Source organism: Moschus berezovskii, chromosome 2 (assembly GCF_049115385.1).
Source record: "Moschus berezovskii isolate FMDL1 chromosome 2, NW_MosBer_1.0, whole genome shotgun sequence".
NCBI lineage: Eukaryota > Metazoa > Chordata > Mammalia > Artiodactyla > Moschidae > Moschus > Moschus berezovskii.
In genome coordinates, this window is record NC_142461.1 from 75090841 (window position 1) to 75113976 (window position 23136).

The 23136-nt window shown below is 38.0% G+C and overlaps 2 protein-coding genes across 8 annotated transcripts in view; one reads left to right on the top strand and one right to left on the bottom strand.

Annotated features, from left to right (window-relative positions):
* The window catches only part of CCNT2 (cyclin T2), a 35210-nt gene extending 26430 nt beyond the window's left edge, over positions 1–8780 (top strand). For 4 of the 7 annotated variants that reach the window (XM_088829023.1, XM_055397225.2, XM_055397227.2 and 1 more), the window contains 3 exons: positions 625–788; positions 4027–4097; positions 4576–8780. In XM_088829023.1, coding sequence (XP_088685149.1) covers positions 625–788; positions 4027–4097; positions 4576–6003 — 1663 coding nt within the window. In that variant the 3' untranslated portion in view covers positions 6004–8780. Of the gene's footprint in view, positions 1–624; positions 789–4026; positions 4098–4575 lie in introns of those variants that run through there. The other 3 variants (XM_088829026.1, XM_055397226.2, XR_016035529.1) reach the window with 2 other exon arrangements.
* Positions 8781–14671: 5891 nt separating this feature from the next.
* MAP3K19 (mitogen-activated protein kinase kinase kinase 19) overlaps positions 14672–23136 on the bottom strand; it is a 57796-nt gene continuing 49331 nt past the window's right edge. Inside the window, exons 12-14 of the mRNA XM_055397223.2 lie at positions 21296–21445; positions 19309–20006; positions 14672–14807 (exon numbers count right to left, since the gene is read on the bottom strand). Of these exons, the coding sequence (XP_055253198.2) occupies positions 14741–14807; positions 19309–20006; positions 21296–21445 (915 nt within the window). The 3' untranslated portion in view covers positions 14672–14740. The remainder of the gene's footprint in view (positions 14808–19308; positions 20007–21295; positions 21446–23136) is intronic.

Consider the following 23136-nt stretch of genomic DNA (forward strand, 5'->3'; position numbering starts at 1 on the left):
CCTTGAAGCTATTCAGCAAAAGGTAAGTTTTCTCTGTGGCTTTGCTGAGAAGATAGTTTTACCTAAATAAGTGTTAAATATATGAGTTACTTCAGAATGAATGAATGTTAAGCCACATGGAATGGTAGAATCCTGATTATAATGTGGTATTAAAATTACCTTGTCAATTGTACAGTTTTCTGCCTTTTTCTTTATTCTACCATGACATTACAAAAGAAAAATACCACCCAAAAAAGTTTTAAGTTATTTTACTTATATATAATAATCACTGGAAATGTACTGTCTTCCTCTGCTTTTATAGAGAAATAAAAATAGTTGTAATTTAGATGTAAAAATAAAATTTAGAAATACTGATAGTATTAGTAGTATTAATAATATACTCTGGGGAGTAAGAGTATGAAAACATTGATAATCTATATGGGTTTTTAGTGTTTGAGTTTTTGTTACCATAGTCATAAAAAGTGTCATAATGTTAGCTTTAATTTTATAAATAAGGTTTTGTACTCTAGACTTAAAAAAACTTACATGATTTTGTTTTTCCTCTAATCTTATTGGTAAATGTTTTTCTTTGTTTTACATATTTGAATTTCTATGACTCTTCGTTCCAAATCTGCTCTACAACAGTCTGCATCTTACAACCTTCTGTCTTCAGTATAAACCAACAGTGATAGCATGTGTATGCATTCATTTGGCTTGCAAATGGTCCAATTGGGAGATTCCTGTGTCAACTGATGGAAAACATTGGTGGGAATATGTGGATCCTACAGTTACTCTGGAATTACTAGATGGTAAGTAGAGAAAATCTTTTTGTTACAACAGAATATTTTATTACTTTTTATCATGGATTAAATATTCTGTCTACTTCAGTATAGGTTTTAAAAAATATTGAGCTCCCATATATTCATGGTCAGTTGAAAAGTTTTGGCCAGACCAGGATCCTCCTTCACCCTATAGTTACTCGATGCCAATCTCAGGTATCATTTCATCTACTGGTATTTCCTCTTTTGAAAAGATAAAAAACATCTTTAAAAACATAGTTCCATTTTAACAGTTTGGCAGTAGGATTTAAAAGTAGTTACATGATCACGTGAATAGGATGAGAATACATTCATTAGCCTAAAGGGGCGGAAAATGAACATATTATTAACCACTACTCAATGTCTAAAGCCCTTTCGTGACTTTTCAAAGAAATATAATATAATATAATGCTGCAGGTTGATAATACAAGCATACATAATTTTAAAGTATACTACTTTTGTTGGGTTTAAAATGCATAAACACAAAGTCACGTATTACTGTACTTACTGTACAAAGTCATGTACTTACTGTAGACAGTGTGAAGCAGTAAGCTAATGGTATTTTCATGGTAATATTCCTTGTTCTCTTGTTCTACTGGTGATAAAGTGTGTCGTTGTTGCTGTGTATGAATTGACAAGGAAAAATTGGGAGTATCAGTTCTATAAATTATGAATCTGGCATTTGGGGGTCTCCTGATAGGAAATTTTTCTGGCAGGCCAAAAGTGGAATATCCTTGCAGATTAAGACATTTTAACCAGGAACTATAGATTTCAGAAAGGAAATAGATAACACTTCTTAAATCTAAACTGGTATGTTAGGTTTTCAGCTTCTTTTTGTGTGCTTTCCCCAGCTTCCTTTACAAAATTGAAACTGATGAGAAAACTGGATTTACAGGATATCTGTTACGTAAAAGTGAGAGACCCCTAAGGCTTTGGAATGTGGTTTTCTATTAATATCTCAGATGCTTATTTAAGGAAGAAATTTCTTTAAGGGTCTGCACCCTTTTCTGTGAAGGGCCAAATAGTAACTATTTTAGGGTTTGTGGGCTATACTGTCTGTGCAACAAGACAACTCTGCCACCAGAGCTAGAAAGCGACCACAGGCAACTGTAAGTGTATAGCTGTGTTCTAATAAATCTATTTACAAAAACAGGATACAGGTCATATTTGGCTCACTGGTGATAGTTGAAAGGTTATTCAGAGTAGTAGGAAATCTTCAGCGAGTTGAAAGATAACATCTTCTAAAAACTAATGGGGACTTTTTATTTTCCCATTTGTGACTTGAAATTATCTGTGCCACCGTCTTATTTTAGCAGTCAACAGATAAGATAAAATAGTTGTCTTATCTGTTGATATTATATAATAGGTATGATAAGATATAAGATAATAAAAATAGTTTTTATACACATCTCTAAAATAAAGTTTACAGAAAGCAAGTAATCTGCCTTTTATCCTGCTCTTAAATTGTAGATAAAGTCTTTTTTGACACAACACGAGCCATCTAAATATCTCTTTGCTTCTATTCTGAAAAAGCTCAAGTTCATATTCATTTGAACACTGAATAGGAATCTTGGACACTTAACATATTGAAAATTTCAACATATTATATAGCAGCCTTTTCTCTATTTTGATTACATTAAAAAGTAACAAAATTTCAGATGTTAAGAGTATCTGAGTTTTACATTTAATGACTGTCACCAGAACAACAATAATTGTATTTGGCCTACCTATAAGAGGGTTGGGGGGGAGGGTGGTGGTTATTGATTAATAAGAAACCTTCGTGTGTTTTTATAATTTGAATTTTTCTGAAACTAAATCAAAACGATTTATTGTTAATTTTGGACCCAGGGGCATTATGTTTCTGCTAGATTTACTACTGTGTCCCAGTAGAAAAGTGGTCTTTTTTTTTTTCAAGTGAAGAAATAGTATAGGCATTAGATCTTTTTTTCGTCTAAACTGAATCAAAAAGCTCCTGAGACTTTAGCAGGATCTAGTTGTCACAGATTGTGAGCACATAATGATGCCAAATTTTTATCAGTCTTTTGTACTAAATTGGCATAATATTACATGACATTCTAATTTGATATTATTAATACTTGTGTTGAGAGTGGCCAGTAACTTTATTAATAACACTATTTTTCTATGGTGTTGAAAACTATAATTCATCTTAACCATACCACAAAGTGAATCATCTCTTATTTCATTGTAATCCTAAATTTAAGAAGAAAAATTGTAGAAATGTGACCAGCGTGGTTTACTGAAATGTTAATAATGTGTTGATTGCTAGGAAGTTAAAAGTATAGGTAAAGAAATTTTTTCATTTTAACTTTGAAATGATTTTAAATGTAAAGAAACTGTGAAATGGTACAGATTCTGTGCTGTTATACCCTGTATCCAGCTTCTCTAATATTAGCATCCTACATAATAATAACATCTAAGATCCCATGTTCCATTTAGTTGCCATGCTCCCCTTTAATCTCTTCCAATCTGTGATAATTTTTCAATCTTTTCTTTCATGTCCTTAACACTTTGAAGAATAATGGCCAGTTATTTTATAAAATTTTCCTCAATTAGAGTTTGTCTGATGTTTTCCCATTGTTAAATTGAGGTTTTGCATTTTGGGCAAGAATACCACAGAAATGAGTTGTCCCTCTCACTGCATTTCATCAAGGTGTATCATGTTGATATGTTTTATTGCTGGTAATGATAGTCATGATCACTTGGTTAGGGTCATAAAGTTACTAATTTTCTCTTTGTAATTAATATCTTGAGGAAGGCATTTTGGGATTATACAAATATTCCCTTTTTTTCTTAAACTTTTGGGCACTGATTGTAAAGAATCTACTGATGGACTTTGCCCACCACAGTTACTCCTGATGTTTGCCTGATAGCCGTTTTCTGTTTGGGAGCAATTTTTTTAATGCGACTAAATTTTTCAGAGATTGTAAGTAAGCATTTAAAATCAGGGAGATGTGGGAGGAGGGGGTTTTGTTTGATTGTTTTTGTTTTTTGTTTTGGTTTTTTCTTGTTTTTTCTTTTTTTTTTTTAAGATTCATCTTTGAAAATACCAGTTCAGAGCTGTGTGTATTTCTGTATGTGCTGATGGTTGAATTAGGAAGGTGGTCGTGAAGTAGATGAACTCTTGTGCTTTCTTTTTAATATTGCCCACTTGAGAGAATTCTAAATCTAAAGGCACCTTCTAAGTTTTAAATTTAAATTTTATTTTTAGAGCTAACACATGAGTTTCTACAAATATTGGAGAAAACGCCTAGTAGGTTGAAGAAGATTCGATACTGGAGGGTAAGAGAATTGACAGGGTTTATTAGAACATCAATTTGCTAATAATTTGAATTTTTATGGTTAAATATTCTTATTTCTAATATTTGAAGTAATTACAGTGTATCATAAGCTACATGCGCTCATAATTTATCCAACTACTGTGTCCAGTAGACTTTGCTATAAATACTTTATGGATTTCTTTTTCTCATAGTGATTACTGTGGAAATAGTATCCTCACTTTACAAAAGGGGGAATTAAAGCTAGACAAGTTAAATTCCTCTCTCAGATGCTGGGCTGGAATTTATTCAGTATCTAATTTAAAGCCAATGCTTTCACTATATATAGTCTTATTTTATGCCTCTAAATAAGTTGTTTGTTTACTGGCAACAAAGTCCAGGTGATTTTATTTTCATATATTTAATGTAGAATTTTTATAAGCAAAGAAATTTCTATTAAATTCCTTTGCTGTCATTGTTTCTTCTGTGTTTTATTTAAATAGGCTAACCAGGCAGCTGGGAAACCAAAAGTAGATGGACAAGTATCAGAAACACCTCTTCTGGGTTCATCTTTGGTCCAGAATTCCATGTTAGTAGATAGTGTTACTGGTGTGCCTACCAAACCAACTTTTCAGAAACCATCTACATCAGCTTTCCCTGCACCAGTACCTCTAAATTCAGGAAATATTTCTGTTCAAGACAGCCATGCGTCTGATAATTTGTCAATGCTAGCAACAGGAATGCCAAGTACCTCATATGGTTTGTCATCACACCAAGAATGGCCTCAGCATCAAGAGTCGGCAAGGACAGAACAGATATATTCACAGAAACAGGAAACATCTTTGTCTGGTAGCCAGTACAACATCAACTTCAAGCAGGGACCTTCTGTATCATTGCATTCAGGATTACATCACAGACCTGACAAAATTTCTGATCATTCTTCTGTTAAGCAAGATTATACTCATAAAGCAGGGAGCAGTAAACACCATGGGCCAATTTCTGCTACTCCTGGAGTAATTCCTCAGAAAATGTCTTTAGATAAATATAGAGAAAAACGTAAGCTAGAAAGCCTTGATCTGGATGCAAGGGATCATTATATAGCTGCCCAGGTAGAACAACAACACAAACATGTACAGTCTCAGGCAGCCAGCAGCAGTTCTGTGACTTCTCCCATTAAAATGAAAATTCCCATTACAAATGCTGAAAAACCTGAAAAATACATGGCAGAGAAGAAGGAAAAGAGTGGATCACTGAAATTACGGATTCCAATACCACCCACTGATAAAAGTGTCAGTAAAGAAGAACTGAAAATGAAAATAAAAGTTTCTTCCTCAGAAAGACACAGCTCTTCTGATGAAGGCAGTGGGAAGAGCAAGCATTCAAGCCCACATATTAGCAGGGACCATAAGGAGAAGCACAAGGAGCATCCTTCCAACCGCCACCACCCCAGCAGCCACAAGCATTCCCACTCATATAGTGGCAGCAGCAGTGGTGGCAGTAAACACAGTGCTGACGGAATACCACCCACTGTTCTGAGGAGTCCTGTTGGCCTGAGCAGTGATGGCATTTCCTCTAGTTCCAGCTCTTCAAGAAAGAAGCTGCATATCAATGATGCATCTCACAACCATCACTCCAAAATGAGCAAAAGTTCCAAAAGTTCAGGTAGTTCATCTAGTTCTTCCTCCTCTGTTAAGCAGTATATATCCTCTCACAACTCTGTTTTTAACCATCCCTTACCCCCTCCTCCCCCTGTCACATACCAGGTGGGCTACGGACATCTCAGCACCCTCGTGAAACTGGACAAGAAGCCAGTGGAGACCAACGGTCCTGATGTCAATCACGAGTACAGTACAAACAGCCAGCATATGGACTACAAAGACACATTCGACATGCTGGACTCGCTGTTAAGTGCCCAAGGGATGAACATGTAATCATTTCTTTAGGTCAATTTTTCCTTTACTTTTTTAATTTAAAAATTGTTAGAATGGAAAACTTCTCCTGATCTAGCAGTGGTAACACGTGCTGTTACTACCACTGCTTCAATATTTGTAAGTGCTGCTTTATTCTTCATTCTGAAAAGAAGAGATTATAGTAAACAAGTCTTTATCTCCACATATGATAGTGTTATAAATACTGTAAAAGCATGGAAGGTGCAAAACTCAGTATTTCTACAATTGCAGCTAAGAACATTAGGGTGAATGGCTGGCTGCTTCTAGGAATATAAGATGCCTCAAGCATTCGTTTATTTATAATTTGAATACTGTAGCTATTTTTTGTTGTTGCTTGGCTTTTGAATGAGTGTAAATTGTTTTCTTTTGTGTATTTATACTTGTATGTATGATTTGCATGTTTTACTGATAAAGGGATAAAACAGTATACTGACAACTGTTTACAAGAAAGTGGAGAAAAATGTACATACATTTTTGTATGTTTAGATATTACCATAAATACTCAGGATTGGAGCTGCTTGTAAGTATAACAATATACAGAATAACTTTATTTTATCTTGTCAGAGTCCATCACTAATCTAAAACACAGGTGGCACTTTTTCATGTTAACCTTAAACTCTAGGCCTTACTGGAAGCCACTGAAGGGGGACACTTCACTACCGGATGGGTATGCGGTGCCACAGATGGTTTTTTATTCCATGAGGCACTGATTCTGCCTTCAGAGGTTCTAACCAGACTGGCTGCTGAAAGAGCCCCTGAATTTCTGAAGGCTTGAAGAGGAAAAAATAAAGTTTACATACTCTTGATGTGAAGTGCATTTAAGTGTTTGTTGGCTTGTTGCAGTACTATAAACACAGAGGTGTTAATAATGGTTATGTAGATTACTGTGATTTGAAAACTAAATTCACAAAAACTTACATTAGTGCAGAATTAGTAAGTTTTTTTGTTAAATAAAGGACTTTAACACTACATATTTTAACCGTAAACAGAATCGCTTTTCCTTTGGCATTCAGAATGACACCATGTTCTTAAACATACCCCTCCCTTGAAGTGTGTTTGTGTGTGATGCCATATTTCTTTTTCAGGTAAATGCAGTCTTCCTTATCAAAATGAAATTAAGCCTATTGCTCTCTCAGTTGTTTTATATTCTAACAATAAATAAAAAAGGTCACTGACTGTGCATTGTACCTGTATTTATATCTTACGGTTGTTAACAGGAAGCTCTCTGAGGGGAAGAAAAAAAGGTAAGCCTCCAGATAAAACAGCTAGTGGAGGTTTTCCATTTGTTTGCACATCTCATTATATTCCTGTTGAGGTCAAGTTTGCACAGTCTTCTGACTTCTGAGCAAATGATAGACTAACTTGTTTAAAATTTGTCTTAAATGCCAGTAACGTGGCTCTGGTTTATCAGCTAATCTTCAATTCTGTGGTAAATCTTTGAGCTGTTGAGTATCTTTGAGATGGGTTGAATTCAGCTTCTGTTGAACTGAAAACTGTCTTAATTGTTTCCTCTATGTGTATGAATTATTTTTGTTACAAAGCCACTGATATGTGCACAATTGTAATTTTACTCAAGTATGTTGCAGTTGTAAATATTAGAGTTTAATCTCGTGCTCTACTTTTATTTAGCAATTACCTGATTTGCCGGTAGCTTTATAATTTTTTTTAAGATAATTATTCATTATTTTGTCAATGTTATTTGAATTTAGGATACTAGGAGTCTCTTTCTAGGGACTTTGCCTAGCTAGCATGTCCTAACTTTGTTCTTGTCTTGCATAACTTTAGTAATCTTTGTCATTACATGTAACTTTGTTGCTCTGTATGGCATATAATTATATCCATAAACATGGTAATTTTGATACAGTTATACTTTTACAGTGGTACATAATCCAAGGACTAGTATAGAAAAGAGGAGTGCAAGATGAGGGAGGGAAGGGTTTTTTTGTTCTTGGTAATTTAGATGTGAAACCTCTACGGAACTATCATGTGAAATGATACTGGGTGGTTGTGCTACTGTATAATGGGGATGATAATACCAGGAATTTTAATAAGATTTTGTAAAGAATATCCAGAAAAGTAGTGAACTTATTTTCAGTATGACATAGAAAACAATGTGAATATTTAAGGTCTGTGATTATACTTAAACTTCACTAAGAATTTGCAGAATTGTTTTGAGATGTGAGAATAAAGGTAATTTTGTTGAATCTTTTGGTGCTAATGATGGACAGTTAAAAAGGTAGCTAGTGTATATTGTTATGGGGAAGTACTTATTAGTTACTTCCAAAATTGAATTTGAAATGCTATGTATTCACTTTTCACTCTGTAAATGTAATTCTTTACAATGACTTTATTTATTAAAGGGCAGCCAGTTGTAATTTTTACAGGGTTGTGTGAGCTATTCAAACTCTCTAACTTCTGAACAGGATATTAGCTTCTAAAACCACAGTGGGGATAAAATATGGAAATTCTTTTAAGTTTCATTTCCATTAATGAGAACCCTTATAATTCATATTGCCATGAATTTGACCATCTCGTTTGCATAAAATAGTTCATCAGCCTGGTCCCAGTAGGCTCAACCAAAGAAAAAGACTCCAATGAATGGACATTATTACTGAGTCTTCTTGTAAGTAGCCATAAATAAACCAAAATAGTATCAAATTTAGGTATGAAATTCCACATGTGCAAAGTACTGTTAAGGTGATACATTTTTGATGAGATTTTTAAAAATATTTGAACTATTAAAAACCGTTATCTTTAAACATCCTATAAAAGAGTGATTCATTTTGCAGTTGTGTTTTCCTTAGATCAGAGATCATTGATTTGTTACCTTTATGCAGAAGCACATTACACAGAAACGCTTTACTTCTACCTCTTTGAACTAATTTTTCGATATTGAGCTGTGCCCCTAAATATTTGCCTTAGCTGTTTTAAAATACACTGTTTTCAGAACCAAAGCAAAGGAGTGGTTTTTTTCACAGAAACATTCTCAGAGGCAAACATTATCTCAGAAAACTGGTGGTAGCATCTTTTAGTGGTAAGACCTTGCAAAATGTCCTAGTTCCTTTTTTTTTTTTAATTAATGCTGAGGTTCATTTTTTGTTGGAGGTATTTAAATACTGAAAAGTCATGTAGTCACCCCAAGGTTTATCTTTGAAAACAGTACAAATGCATCTTGATCTCTGTGTATGCAGATTCATTCTTATTAGAGTTCTTAAGAATCAAAGAAAATTTCTACCATGATAAATGGTTTCATGAAAAATGTCATAGGGGTGCTTACATTACTTGGTGCAAACAGATTATAATTACGTAGAATATGATACTTTCTTGGCCTGTCTATCCTCTTTGAACTAAAGAAATGACTAGTTAAGGTCAATTTCAGGTAATCAAATTTGAAATGTTTTTGTTAGTTACCAGATCTCCTGCCTTAAAAGCATTTTAAGCATATATTTTTGGTTATATTTGGGAACTTAAATTACTTATTTTTATTCCTTAACTAATCTTAAGATTAATCCTAACAATAAACCACTGCTTATTTGTGCATGACTATTACATACTCTTTAAGTAGTACCCGTAGTTGGTTAGATTTTTTTTTTAGGGTTTTACATTAATATGGAAATAGAGTTTTAAAAAACATGGTAATATCTCTAAGGGAAGATAGTTCTACTGTCAAGATATTTCACCATTCCCAAGTTTTATCTAAACAGAAAAGCAATTTTTTGTGACCTACTACTGTGCTTAAATAGCTAGGTGATTTTTAAGATCTTTGCTGAGAAAAATCAGAGCTTTTGTTACAAAGAATTCTTTATTCAGCAGTCTCTGCTTTCTTGGAAGGCAATAGGATTTCCTAACCACATTTATCCAGATAAAAAATGAGTAAATCCACAAGTGAGAAAAACTTGGTGACAAACACTAATTTCACGGACCAGTTTGTTTATGATAGACTGACTTAGGAGTTTCTGGATTGGAGAAGCAGTGCATTCTGCCCCCATCCTTCTCAGGTGTCAAATTACAGTACCAGTGCATTAATTTGAGGATTCACAACTATATTAACAACCTGAAATTTTTTTCCTGTAAGCTGACAAATGTAAGCCAAATAGAAGTTTGTCTTGGTGAGAGAAGTTTGCCTCTGAAACATCTGTGTTCCAAGCATTTTAGGTCTGATACTATGCATCCATTTTTTTATTCTGCAGTGTTAATTTGGGCACAGCCACCTTTTGCTTCTATGACTCCTCTTCTGTTCATTTACCAGTATGTGTTCTGCCTGAAGTTTCTTAAGGTAGCTTGCTAAATCTTGCTTATTTAGCAAGCTACAAGGAAGGTTGTGTGGCTAGGAGTAATTCTGGTCTCATAAGTGACTTACCCTGTTCTCTGTGATCCATTAATCGCAAAAGTAAATTCTGAGGGCTGATTTCCTTTATTTCCAAGTTTAGGGGAGAAACCTCACTTAAAACCTGTTTAGTGGTTGATTTAACTTTATTTGCCTATTGTTAATTAATGAGTACATTCTTTTTTTTTTTTTTTAAGTTGTGTTTTTCAAGCAGTTTCACCCACCTAGTTTGAAAAACTTACGTACTCATTTGTTGGCAGCAATAATTGGGATTTCATTTTGTGAATGTACTCAGAACCCCCAAGGACTATTGAACAGGATGTTTGCCAATAGAAAATCTGAAACAAGAGTTTGTGTATATGGCATGAATTCAATTAGACATTGAATTTCATCTCAATATCTATTACAAGGAATTATTAATAAAGTTTGTTTATTGACAACATAAATCCAAGGCTCCAACATGTCTTGTTAATATGAATCAGAAATAACTTCCTGGGAGATGTGGGAAATGAGATCTCTAATATAAAAGTTACTCTTTAGTTGACTGACTTTATGTATCATCAAGGAGTGTGGCCACTAGGATCAGATTGTTCATATTCCAGTCTCAGCTCCATCACCTCGTTGCTGATGTCTGGGTAAATGACTTGACTTTGTGCCTTGATTTCCTAATCTACAAAATGTCAGTAATAGTACCTATTCATTGCGTTGTGAGGCTTAAGATTTGGTTGATCAGTGAAAGCTAAATAGAATGGATGGTGTTGAAGAGCATCCTAATAGAAGCAGGTTTTAGATAATTCAGAAAACTGGTAAAGGCTGGGCCAGGTGCAGTAAACTTGTGTGTTAGACACTGCAGGCCTACTGTTTACAGAATTTGAGTTGTTCATTCAGACTCATACTTTGGTATTTTCTTGTGTACCTTCTTGCATCACCTCCACAATTAGTCATGTGAAATTTAACCATAAACTGCTTTAACATTGCTGTTCTTTCCAACCCCTTTCCTTCCCACACTGGTTTTCCTGCACTTAATACTTGAAAGAAGTTGGAAGCCTGCAGTGGCTTTCATAAAAGAGAACTAGGATAGAAAAGTTACTTCCGTTACAGGCATTTTAAGCCTAAATATAAATGTCTTGAAATCACATTAGATTTGTCTTTATTTCATGTTGATAACACCAGTAAGGAGTGAAAGTCACTTAGTGGTGTCCAACTCTGCTACCCCGTGGACTATACAGTCCATGGAATTCTCCAGGCCAGAATACTGGAGTGGGTAGCCTTTCCCTTCTCCAGCGGATCTTCCCAACCCAGAAATCGAACCCAGGTCTCCTGCATTGCAGGCAGATTCTTTACCAGTTGAGTCACAAGGAATAAGGAGCCAGTAAGGAGTAAGGGTTTTTGTTTTTTTTTTTTAAGAATATAATAAATTACATGAGTTTTATTTAGGAACATAAAGTCAGTAATTCCCCTTAACCAAAGTTAGTAATCTCATTTAGCAATTTACCCTACTCAATTGTTTCTTCACTCGCTGCCCCGCTGCTCTTAGTATAATGGAGAAAATTGTTCATTTTTGCTTTAGGTCTCGTATATGACCTACCTGTTCCCTCCCCCCAACACCACCTCCCAAAGCAACATAGAGCTTCACTCTGAGGGTTTTTAATCGTACTGCCGTGAAATTAACAGGCTTATTGAGACCTTAACCAGTGTCCAGGCATATCCCCAAGATCAGTTTTCTTTAGTCTTTCAAGTCATAATCTATAGAAACAATTGCTTTAGAGACAAAGCTATGATTAGCCATGGATTTTTCACAAGTTTAAAGAGTCATAACAATATGAGTGCTACAGCTCTTCCTCAGGGCTGTGTAGTTCACTTTTTCACAGTACACAAAACTCTTCTTGTTAATGATCAGTGAAGATACAGACTGCCTACACCCAGTATTTTCAAGTTGAATCACCTGGAAAGCTTTTTTTAAAACATAAGTTGATTTAGTTACATAGCTGCCCTAAGCAGAATACTTGGAAGTGCAGCAGGTATGAGGAATAAAGATGGCCTGGTACGAGATGGAGGCTTTTCATGGTCTTTGAGTAGATTAAGTGGCTTTTTATATTGGAAATAGTACACTGAAGGCCCAGGACTGTTACCATGGTCAAGCAGGAGAGTGTGGATAAAGGAGGTAGAATCCTGCACGTCCCCCATCCCCGTTCTCCAGCACTCTGGCTTTTCCACAGTGGCAACTCCTAATTCAGCCATTGAAAAATGTCCACAGAATAAGGGCTAAAATAGGGTAAAGTTAAGGAGGTTCTAGAGTTGAAGCTACGTTTAGGATTTTACTTCGGGATTTAATTTCCTTTGAGCTTAAGACCTGTTTAGTATGTCATGAAATTCACTTCTGAATGTGCTTGAAAACAGGTGGTGTGCCTGGTCAGAAGGGGATATAGGCATGGAAGGAAATGCAGTGTTGCTAAATGAAAAATGAGAAGCCTTTGAGACCAATTAAGTCATCAGAATCATTGTACTGGTGAATTTATCAGCATCTCGAGTTTTTTCCGAGTAAAAATAATGTAACTGATTTCATTTATAAACTACAAATCTGGGAGGCAGCAGGGAAAAGACTAAAGTCAGATCTGGGTAGCAGCCCCAAGTCACCAGCTGGATGACCTTGAGAAAGTTAACGTGGTTCTGAGCTCTACTGTCTTAAAATCAGACTACCGCCAACCCAGATAGCCAGAATTAAATGATGTGCCTTTCACTATTACAAGCTCAACGAATGCTTGCCCTCCCAGCCTTTACCTTTCTGAAATCCGAGTCTTCTTTCAGGACCTCTACCTCCTAAAGGAATATATAAAGGGAGCAAACACCTGGGCAGTGATACAAACTTAATTGCAACGTTAAACAATAAATGACAAAACAGAAAGCTCTTAGGATCAAGACTTGCCTATTAAAAATGTTCAAGTTTTGAAGGTGCTGTTAAATTAGTGTTCAATGTTTCTCTGTATCAGAAGAGGGATAGGTTTATTAACACCAACTTTGTGTTTCCTTTACTGTGATATGTATACATAGTATAACATTCCTTAGTCCCTGCCCTTTCTTCATAGAGCTTTTATAGTTAATTGCTCCAGAGTCAGATATAATCATTCTGACTTTAAAGAATGCTGAAACACATACTAAGATTAAAAAATCCTACTTAAGATGGTGTTGATGATACACAAGTAAAATAAGCAAAGTATCCCTTCAATTTTTATCAAATGTGAGGGAAGAACCCTACAAACCAGAGAGAGAGAGGGAAGGTATACCCTCAAAGAACCTTCTAAACATGTTGTCTCACTTTTGCAAGGTTTTTCAGTGTCCTGGAAATGAAAGAAGAGTGACCTTAGCAGGGATGTCCTTCCTTCAGGTGACATGAGCAAAATGTCCTGCTACTGCTGCTCAGTCGCTTCAGTCGTGTCCGACTCTGTGCGACCCCATAGATGGCAGCCCACCAGGCTCCCCCGTCCCTGGGATTCTCCAGGCAAGAACACGAGTGGGTTGCCATTTCCTTCTCCGATGCAAGAAAGTGAAAGTGAAATAGCTCAGGCTCCTCCGTCCATGGGATTTTCCAGGCAAGAGTGCTGGAGTGGGGTGCCATTGCCTTCTCTGCAAAATGTCCTAGAAAAGTCTATATGCTGACCCACTCTCCCCTTATCAGATCAATGAGCTTTTATCCCACCAGCTGGCTTATGTTTAGCTAGTTCTCAATGCAGTAATGATTATATTCACTCTGTAAACAAGTGAAGACCTCAAATCATAAAACAAAGCACAGGGAAGGCAGAGGGTTATGGAGCCCACCTTGTAGAGCCCAGCTTCTTGTAAATGGGAACTTATGAGGAGTTAGGGGACCCTCTGGTGATGAAAGGCCAAGACCCTTATCTCTTCCTGTTAATGTTGAGGCCCCTGTAATCTCGTGTTAAGATTGCTGCCTACATAATCTGAATCTAGTGCCTTTCTCCTCCTTTACCTTCTCACCTTCCTCCACTCTCCTTTGTAAGAATAAGTGCCTTTGCCCACCAAGCAAGAAAATACTTTTTCATACAATTTATTTTGAGCTAATGACATTAAAATTAACAGGCAAAAAAATAGAAGGAAATAGCATATAAAGCAAGAGAAATTGTAGTTCTGGATAAAACTGTAAACACTGAATTTTTGTCTTTTTACTGTTTAAGACAGTTTGCTCATATACATGGGCAATTGTGCCTGAAGCTAGAGAAGGCTAACTTGTAACTAAAACTGTTAGTGTCATTGCAGGATCTGGATAAATTGGGTTAGATTGAGTTTCCAGTAGGAAAACAAGGGTCCCTAAACCATCATTTCCACAATGAAACAGTAACAAAGTATCTAGTGGAGCTGGAAAGTCCTGATGTTTGTTCAGTGACTTCTCTTCAAGAAGGAGTGCTTCAGGAGCTGAACAGCAGAGGGTCGCTCATGCTGATCCCTAAGAAGGCAAAAACACATTAGAATAAGCACCCAGCAACATGCCTGCCAACTGCATCTGCTTGACTCAAAATACCTACTGTAACAGTGGAAGTACAAACTCTGCCTGTCAGACAGACTTGGGTTGAGTCCAGACTCCAGATTTTAGCTGTGTGATCTTAAACCAGGGACTCCAGCTCTTCTCTCATGTAACATGGGGATAACAACACCTAAACTTGTTGGGACAATTTTTTTTAATGTATATACAGCTTTTAAAGTATAACGTAATAATGTAAAAATTACTACCTGATTCAAAACCAGTCCCTACATTTCCATAGTACTTTTGTTCAATTTGTTTGGAGTATAATTTATACACAGTAAAATATACTTTTAGATGTACAGTTTAATGCACTTTTAGTTAGAATGCAATTTATTTTTAAATTTAGAGGAATCCAGGATTGAAAAGCCCTTTAGAAGTAGACATTTAAATATGCTTTGGTGATTAATTTAAATAACCCCATTTGGGGTACTCTTGGATGAGCATAAAGGGAGACAGTTTCTTGATTACCAGGTGGCACGAGTGGTTAAGAACCCGCCTGCCAATGCAGGAGACATAAGAGATTCAGGTTTGAACACTGGGCTGGAAAGATCACTGTAGAAGGAAATGACAACCCACTCCAATATTCTTGCCTGGAGAATCCCATGGACAGAGGAGCCTGGTGGACTACAGTTCATAAGGTCTCAAAGAGTCAGACACAACTGAAGGAACTTGGTATACATGTGGCTTGGGTTTTTTTCCCTTGCCTCAAGAAATCAAAATGGGGAGGTATGTTCAAGTGAGAGGGGACATAGTTAAACCTATGGCTGATTCATGTTGATGTTTGGTAGAAAACAATGCAATACTGTAAAGCAATTATCCTTAAATTAATAAATGCTTTTGACAATGAACTGGTCAATGAATTAATGAACCAGTCAATAGTTTTCTGCAGTAAATTATTCCTTGGGCATTCTTTTGATTAAATTGGCTATCTTGATCATTTTGGAAGCAAATGACCATGAAGAACAGCCCAGGAGAAAATAAAAATAAAATACTTTTAAAAGAAAGTGATCATAAATGATTCTAAAATAAAAAACCTCTTCCCTACCAGAGGCTTTTTCTCCAGCCTTCAAAATATGCAGAAATCTCCTCTCCAAAAAGTCCTTAAATGACCATCATTTCTAGCTACCATCCTATTTCTTCTATTGCTGCCAAATTTCTCTAAGTTGGGCAAGTCCAATAACTTGTTTTCAACATTCACTATCCTAAATCTTCACTATTTGGCCTACTTGGTGCTGCTAAGTCACTTCAGTCGTGTCCAACTCTGTGCGACCCCATAGACGGCAGCCCACCAGGCTCCCCCGTCCTTGGGATTCTCCAGGCAAGAACACTGGAGTGGGTTGCCATTTCCTTCTCCAATGTGTGGAAGTGAAAAGTGAAAGTGAAGTCGCTCAGTCATGTCTGACTCGTAGCGACCCCATGGACTGCAGCCTACCAGGCTCCTCCGTCCATGGGATTTTCTAGGCAAGAGTACTGGAGTGGGGTGCCATTGCCTTCTCCGTTTGGCCTACTTACCTCTCTGCAAATTGTCCTTTTAAAATTAATCCTGACCAGGAAGGACTTTCCTGGCAGTCCAGTGGTTAAGACTGTGCATCCAGTGCAGGGGGTACTGGTTTGATCCCTGGTCAGGGAACTAAGATCCCACATGCTGCACAGTGCAGCCAAAAAGTTGGAGCGGGGGGGAAAGTCCCTGTGAAACTAAGCATAACCTCCTTACCAGATTTAGTGAGCTCAGCCTCCTTGTCATCTCTGTAGCATTTGAATATTCACTACCCTGCTGCTTTCTGAAACAACATCTGCTTGGTCTTAAGAGAAACTGTACTCTTTATTCTCCCCCCATGGCACAACTCCCCTCCCTCCCTTTCTTCCAGTTGAGTACTAGATTCAATTCGATGCATACTATGTTATCTTCTCCCATGAGAATTTTCAAAAACATTTTCCTCAGCCCTCTAATTTTTTCATGATTATAGCTACCAACCTTTTGATTTTCAAATACACATCTCCAATGTTCACTTTCCTTGAGCAACAATTCCATAGCTTAAAATGTTTCCTTCAACTTCCTCCACTGTTCCTCATTCACAGCTTTCTATTATTTCTCCCATTATCCAGGTTCAAAACCATGAGATCCTATCATCATCCATCACCAAGTTCTGATTCACCTTCCTCTAAAATGTCTTGGAATCCCCTTTACACTCCCACTGCTTCCATTACCATCAAAGTCCAAGCTCTGAATTCCAGAATGGCCTCCAAATTCCAGAATGGCCTCCATTCGAGGTCCCTCTACAGAATGTGCTACCTGACCTTCCTCCCCAAAGACCTTTCTTTTCATGGCATCCTTTCCCCAAATTCTTTGCAGTTCCCTGCTCTCCACTGCCTATTGTAACAAAGTTAAACTCCCTGGGTGACTCCCCAGAATTTGTGAAACCTGCCCATAGTAGTACCCCATCATTCTTCTGACTGCTTCCCCAAATTCATTTGTTATGTTCAGTCCTTGTTCCTAGTTTTTAACCTGATCATCTCTACTTTTAAATCTTTGAGTGCCTTTCCCTTTAATTTATGAATATCTACACCTCCAAGGAGTTATTTTCATAGACAACAGTCAAGATTCTAGAGTCCTTAGGGTCTTTGGCATAGAATTTCAGGAGATAATTATATGCTTGCATGACACTCATTAGGTAAGGTGTATTAACATTCCCCCATGGGTTATTAATGGTGGAGCCCTAATTATGTACTCCATGCTATGCTAAGCAATTACACACACCGTTTCACTTAACCTTCACAACAGCCCTGTTAATTGATTGTGAGTTGTGTATTGCTTAGTTTATGAAGCAATGGTTCAAAAGGAAAGTCAAAAAAATTCCACCCTTTCTCTTTAAAGCTGTTTGTGTGTATAATGAGAACTTGAAAAAAATAAGAGTAGCAAGCAGTTTTTGTGGATCAATAATAGATCATTGTTCAAATCAGAAGAAAGTGACCACAGTAGTTTTAAGAGGTAAGACCAATCTCCCAAACTAGTACTGGTCCATATGATATTCCTAACACATTTGTGTCGCTTTTGTGAGGTGTTTTGGCAGACAAGAGGGGGCAGCTCTGTGCCCACAGCTCTGCCTGCAAATCCATCCTGGGATACCTAGGGCATCTCTGCATCCGGGGATGCCCAGAACTGCACCCCACCCCAACCCTGAAGTATGTGGTGCTGTCCTGGCCTCTACGATTCCCTGAAATCAACCAGGTCAGGCTGATTGATACATAGGTGCTGGAAGAGGAAGACAGAGGGGCTAAGAGAGACACATTCATCAGCAGACAGATCTTTGGGTTCTGAATATTCGTTAAGAATGACAAAATGAACTCGTTCCGGGAGGGAGCTGGAGGTAGCCATATATATTTGCTGAAATCTGAGGCACTAGAATTTTTCATCTAGGAATAAGAAAGCATATCTCTTTGAAAGGCAAAAGACTGTGTTTGTTTATCAGGCCTTCCTTATCCTGCATGTGCAGCTCAGTGCTGGGCCTCCTCGATGCTGTTCTGCATCAAGAGTAGGTAGATGGGCTTGAGCACCCCTGCCCTCCTCTTCAACTCTCCTCCACCATACCCATACACGCATAGAGACACACACTAACCAAAGTCATCTCTCTGCCTTTCTGCTTTGTTCTTTGAAGTAAGATTTCATGAAAGCAGAGAGTACCTGGCTAAGAAAAGTTTGAAAAATACACAAGTGGGTACTCTCTCAGCTCCCTTGCAATCCTAACATTATAACCAGAATTTTATTCCATAAATACTAGGAAACCTCAGGACAGGAGAAAACAGGTGACCTTCTGGGACTTTTCTGCTTTCCCAAACACTACCCACTTGATGCTTGAAATACTTCAATTAGAGATTTGTTCCTTTGACTCAAATATTTCCTCTCACTTTAAATTCTAGTGTTTCTGGGGGAACAATACATTAAATCTGTCAATCATCGATTAATCCATGTCATTTCCTTGATATGAATGAATTTGTCACATACTTTCCTGAGAGCCAGTTATAGGAAGGAATGAGAACACTGGTTCCCCAAAAGGGGAGGGAAGCTAAGCACAGATGATGCCATTTCACCATGGCTAGTCCCTGGGAAGATGTCTCTTTGGTAAATAAACAGATCTTGCAAATAAATAGCAATTCTTGCACATCCATTGACTTGAGCAAGTACTTCTGGACCTGATAAGGCATTTAATTGAGATACTTCCCACTTGAAGCATTACCCCCACACCTGGTGCAACACAGAACACATCACCCAGTGTGGCTACTCATGATTCTTTTCAGAGCAGAATCACTCCCCACTTGACTGTAACCTGAGCAGAGCTAAAAATGGGCCATAAATCTCACGGGAAATGTCAACTGCTTGGAATCTCTGAGGATTTATCCTCCTTTCTTGCTTTCAGTTTCTTACCTGGTGAGGCATACGCGCACAAAGTCTGCTGCATTTTCTGAGAAGCAATCTGGTAAAGGAGGCATCAGCCCTCGGTGTGCGCCAATGTAAAACATGGCTGCCATCCTGTCCATGGAAGCCAGTGGAGGCTTTCCGGTGGCCATCTCAAACACAGTGCAGCCAATGCTCCAGATGTCTGACTTCCGTCCATAGCCAGACTCGTTGATGACTTCTGGGGCCATCCAATATGGAGTCCCATGCATGGACTTGAGCATGTCACTGTGGGTGCCATTTAGGCCAGCCCAGGCCAAACGCTTGGCACAGCCAAAGTCAATCAGCTTTATGATTCCAGTTGGCATAAGCATAACATTATTTCCTTTGATATCTCTATGCACCACACAGTTCTCATGCAGATAAGCAACACCTTGCAGAATTTGTTCTGTATATTTACAGAACACCATCTCAGGCAATGGCCCAAAACGGTTTATAATACTAGAGATGGAGCCACCAGGAACAAACTCCATGAAAATGCTTACGATGTTTTCCTCCAAGCATGTCCCCAAATAGGCCACAATGTTGACATGTTTCAAGGCTTTGAGCAAATCGACTTCTTCCTGCAGTTTCCGATATTCTTTTTCAGTAGCTAATTTATCAGAGGTATCTAAAGCCACCTGTTTTACAGCTATTAGCTGTCCTTGGCTAGTAAGACCACAATATACCTAGAAGCAAGCCAATATATTATTATTAAATATAAATGGTGACTCATTCACAAAATGCCTCCCAAACCCTGGTTTTTCTCTAAGATGATACATCTCTATGTAAATGTGAAGTATTATACTTAAACAAATTGAAAGTTACAGGGAAGCAAAGATTGGGATAAGTAGCATGGTGAACACATATCATAATAGCTTAGGTTCAGTCATCTCTAGCAATCTGTGCAAATATTGGGTTGGCCAAAAAGTTTGTTCAGGTTTTTCCATACCATCTTACTGAAAAACCCAAACAAATTTTTGGTCAACCCAATCCATGTACAGTGCTTGGGCTTTTAAAAAAAATTTTTGGAGTAATAATTTTTATTGGACTGTAGTTGATTTACAATATTGTGTTAGTTTCAAGTGTACAGCGAAGTGAATCGGCTATGCATATATGTATATCCCACTCTATTTTAGTAAAGTGCTGGGACTTTAGATGGTATTTTATGCAATTCACAAAATATAAGAAATATCTTTTGTTTTTGCTTCTTGGCAATGGCTCTCCCAACTTCGGATAACTTGAATTGTTGAACAGAAAGACCTCTTTCCCACAGGACTTGACCCTCAGAGAAGGAGAGGCTAGAAATACAATGAGCGCGGAAGAATTGATGCTTTTGAACTGTGGTGTTGGAGAAGACTCTTGAGAGTCCCTTGGACTGCAAGGAGATTCAACCAGTCCATCCTAAAGGAGATCAGTCGAATGGGAAGGACTGATGTTGAAGCTGAAACTCCAATGTTTTGGCCACCTGATGAGAAGAGCTGACTCATCTGAAAAGACCCTGATGCCAGGAAAGATTGAGGGCAGGAGAAGGGGACGACAGAGGATGAGATGGTTGGATGGCATCACTGACTCAATGGACATGAGTTTGAGTGAACTCTGGGAGTTGGTGATGGACAGGGAGGCCGGGCGTGCTGCGGTTCATGGGGTCGCAAAGAGTCAGACATGACTGAGCAACTGAACTGAACTGAACCACCCCATGAAGCCTGAGAACGAGAGCCAAGAGGAGAGACAGAGAGGCCAGACTCTGATGACACTATTTGACCTCTGAAACCAGCTGTGCCCCGAGTCAAACCTACTCCAGACCCTTCAGTTGCATGAAACAGTGGACATCCTTTTCTCCAAGCTGGTTTGGGTTGGGTTTCCTATTACTTCCAAATGAAAGATCTCTAAGTAAAAGAGTATGTGGAGTGGGGAGGGCAAACAGGAGGATTAGGAAGAGGATCCTTTATTTCAGCAAGCTTCCTGTTTCACTTACTGTGCCGTATGCTCCCTTCCCGAGGATCTCACCCTTGGTCCACAGGATAGATTCTTCATACTTTAAACTATTTTCAGGAAATGTCTTCTTTTCCTGTGAGTTGAAAAATCTCTCCTCTTTATCATATCTCCTGAAGCCATTACTATATCTCTGGGAGAATGAGACAAAAAAAAATGTCATCATTACATTGAATCCTTGGGACAGAGAGAAAGGACAGATAGGAGAATCTTCCTTTTCTAACTTCAGACCAATCAGAGGAGGCCAAATATGCACCCTTAACCAATCACATGGGAGGCCCCTTCTAGTTAACCGTCCCCCTACCAACAACCTCCCCAGAACAACAGCCTCCAATCAGGGCACACTTGAAGCCTTTTTCCACTAAAAATCTTTGTCACTCTAATGCAAATGATGGTGGTTGACTCCTTTGCTATAATGAGCTCTGAATAAATAGCCTTTGCCTGTTCTATTTCCACAACACACACATACATGCAAACACAAACACACATAACAGCATTTATACCTACATTTCCATGCACATACACACATTTATACACAAATATACATACATATAGATACTCTTTTTTTTTTTTGACTGTGCCACACATCTTGTGGCATCTTAGGTCCCCAATCAAGGGTTGAACCAGAGACTTCGGCAGTCTTAACCACTGGATTCCCAGGGAATTCCCCAAACCTTCTTTCTTACATACAAGCGCATGCATGCATGCATGCACAAGCATAACAAGCAAGTCTGAAGGTCAAGACCAGCTGCCATAGACTGAAGATTCATGGTCCTCTAGACCCTTGCTACTCAAAGGAGAATCTGCGAACCAGCTCTATAAATATCCCATGGGAGCTCATTAAACTCAGACCTCAGACATATGGAATAAGGTCTACATTTCAGCGTGATTCTCAAGAGCTATGTATCCACAATAAACCTTTAGAGGCCCTGCCCTTGGGAAATAAGTGTCTTTGTAGAGCTTACACCACGTTTTCCAACTGTTTGATCAGAATCAAAAATACTTTGTCTTGATCTCCTCTATGAGTTCTTAAAAATAGATGATGATGGTGATTGTAGAGGCACAGAGAAGGCCCATAAGAATAAGATGGCACAGGATCACCTTCCTTAGATATGACCCCAGGTGCCTTCAAAGAGCCACATTGTTTCCTCCTCCTCCCCAGCATCTCATGTTTCTATTCAAACTGAAGTTTAAGGACTGCTTGGAAATGAAAGATCACAGAGGGTCAGTTTTTTATTCCAATTGCAGGGTAGGGTTATGGGCTGATTATGTTTACCAGCTTGTTAGCTTTTCTTGAATGTGAACTGGCAGACTGGTAGACCCATCTCAGACACACAAGTGTGTACACTTGTACCCCTGTCTCCTACCCAAGCCTGGCAGTCTTTCTGCATCATTATCCACCTCCCAGCAGAGACCACACTCACCAGGAGGGTGGAGCTGGCCTTTTATGACAAGGAATATTCCCACTGTATAGTGATGAAAAGCGTTGGGCTGGAATCAGGATGCCCCTCCCCACCGCTCACTTCCTGAGAGACTTTCTAAACCTCCATTTCCTCATCTGCAAAATGGAGACTTGTTATTACCTTCAGGACTGACCTCATGGAGCTGTTATGAAGACAGAAAGGAGACAGTATAATGTGTTTCACTTATATGTGTTAAGTTCTCACCTTGTGTATTCTTCTGTTCGATTATTTTAAATAATTATTTCTGATCCTGAAAGAGCATGATATAACCCTAGTTAGCGTTTAGTGAATAACGTTTCAGCTAAACCGAATGCTTCTATCTTCAAAATTTAGGAGAAGACAGGACTTCCCTGGTGGTCCA